The sequence below is a fragment of the Myotis lucifugus genome, unplaced genomic scaffold, assembly GCF_000147115.1.
Source record: "Myotis lucifugus unplaced genomic scaffold, Myoluc2.0 scaffold_15, whole genome shotgun sequence".
Taxonomy (NCBI): Eukaryota; Metazoa; Chordata; class Mammalia; order Chiroptera; family Vespertilionidae; genus Myotis; species Myotis lucifugus.
In genome coordinates, this window is record NW_005871063.1 from 14,389,518 (window position 1) to 14,391,830 (window position 2,313).

Consider the following 2,313-nt stretch of genomic DNA (forward strand, 5'->3'; position numbering starts at 1 on the left):
TTAGTTGAGTTTCACTTGGACAATTTATTTAATACATGGGTTTTGGCAAACCCAGTTATGAAATATAGGAGAACTCTCACTTTAACTATACCTGAACTGCCAGCAAATGCAAATAAGTACATGCTCCATTAAATTAAATGTCACCCCACATTTATCAAATATTGTCTTAATTACAGTTTGATAGCTATCTAAATTAATATTCGAGCAACACTAGGCCCTGAAAGTGCGTTTGTGCTCTGCACCTCCAGAAGTCAGTTCAAAAAACCTGCAGTCTTCAGAACTGCAACAATAACTCTTAATATTTTCTTGTAACCAAAAAAATCAAGTTTACTTCGATATATTTTCAAATATTTACTGGAAGTAATGTACAAGAAAAATACTATACAAAATCGTCTCCTGGACAGCTGCACCTCGCACCCATACGCTGGTGGGGTTATAGTTAATTTGTAACTAATCTAGAACGATTCTCCTGTGGTACAAACCATTAGGTTCAGATATATTTTACAAAGGTGTTTCCCCTCCCCCTACTTTCCCTCTTTTGGCATTTAAATTTAAACTACAGCCTCGTCTGATATAAACGATAGCTTCTTCACTTGTTTATAAGTTTAAATCACACAAAAAAGTTTCCAATGGATTGCAAGAATTTACAGATATGGGTACTATACAAATTGATGTCTGGACTAGCAAAAAAAAGGGGGGGGGTTAGGCTGGGGGTGGTGAAAAACGAGGTAGAAAAGGACAAACATGGAGATAGAGAATCTGTTCTCACCGGAAAGGGGTATTTTTGCATAAGAAAGACACCTACCCTCACCCCACCCCCACCCCATAAGTTAAATTAATTCGATCAAAATAACTTTGGGATCAGTATTAGCACAGTTTTGAGAGAAAGACTTGCTCACTGCTAGAGGAAAAGCTATCTAGGCGGGAAACCAAGTGAAGGGATGCCTTTTTTTTCCTTTAGGTTTTTAGTTTAAAAAATGTTATAGAGATGAAAGAAGGCTGCTGTAGGATTCACCAAGACTGCCCTTAGTTGAAACTTGCATCGGTTCCAACTCAGGGAACAAAGAAAAAGGGGCAGAGCTGAAGGTGGGACACTGAACTCAGCAAACTCCGCATCTCGGCGCGGACAGGAGGGCGCCCGCACAGAGCTCGCACCGCGCGGCGCAGGGCGGGCGTTCGGGCGCCTTGTCCGCCGCCACCCCGGCGGGGATGCCCCGCGCGGGCCTCCTGCCTCGCCCTCCCCAGCCCGAGCTCAACCTGGTTCCACCGAATTGCTCCTGCCCCGGCGCAGGCCTGTCTCCCAGGCCCTTGGAATCGTTCAGCTCTCCATCCAGGGCCGCTTCCCTCCAGAAGACCCTTCACACAATGGGATGGAGGGAGGGGGACAAAGGGAGGAGGAGGATTAAGGCCCGGCGAGGCGCGCGTTCGGGCTGTGCGGGCCTCCGACGGTGCCACCGGGTGGAGAGGGAAAGCCAGGGCCCCGGCCGGCAATGCGTGTTACTTACATGTCCACATCCCCTTTACAGAGTTAGGTCCCAGAGGGAGTTAGACTAGAGGGACAGAGAGGCTGGAGCGGAGGCCGGGACAGACGGGGACCAGGCGGAGCGGGGTGGGAGGAGGTCGAGGGGAGGGACAGGCGCGGGGTGCGCGTCACTCCAGGCCGTTGCGGTGCCCGGGCTCGGGGGGGCTGCAGCAGCTCCGGGGAGTGCCAGGGCGGGCTGCCCGCGGCGCTGTGCTCGCTGTCGGTGTCGCTGCCCTTCTTGCCGCCGCTGCCGGAGCCCGCGGAGCCGCCGCCGCCGCTGTGCGTCTTCACGTGCTTGCTGAGGTGGTCGCTGCGCATGAAGCGCTTGTTGCAGACGGGGCAGGCGAAGCGCTTCTCGCCCGTGTGGGTCCGCAGGTGCCGCTGCAGCTCGTCGGAGCGCGTGAAGCGCTTGCCGCAGAAGAGCCAGTTGCACACGAAGGGCCGCTCGCCCGTGTGCCAGCGCAGGTGCGCCTTGAGGTGCGACGTCTTGCCGTACACCTTGCCGCAGCCCGGGATGTGGCAGCTGTGCAGGCCCTTGCGCCGCAGGCTCGCCCCCGCCGGGCCCAGCCGCTCCGCCTCCTGGCAGTTGGGGCAGTCGCAGGTGGCGCGGCCCGAGTAGCGGCGGGCGGAGGAGCGGGGGGAGCCCCCCAGCGGCGCCGACGGCCCGGCGCTCAGCATGGAGCCCCCCGCACCGGCCAGCGGCGACGGGGCCGAGTCCGGGTAGGAGCCGGGCAGCACCGGCTTGAACCCGTAACATGAGGTGCTGCCCGGCGGGGCTGAGCAGGTGCGAG

The 2,313-nt window shown here is 56.0% G+C and overlaps 1 protein-coding gene across 1 annotated transcript in view; it reads right to left on the bottom strand.

Annotated features, from left to right (window-relative positions):
- Nucleotides 1–2,313, bottom strand: part of SP8 (Sp8 transcription factor) — a 21,387-nt gene continuing 19,074 nt past the window's right edge. The window contains 3 exon segments of the mRNA XM_006109675.3: nt 1–1,686; nt 1,688–2,275; nt 2,277–2,309. Of these exon segments, the coding sequence (XP_006109737.1) occupies nt 1,651–1,686; nt 1,688–2,275; nt 2,277–2,309 (657 nt within the window). The 3' untranslated portion in view covers nt 1–1,650.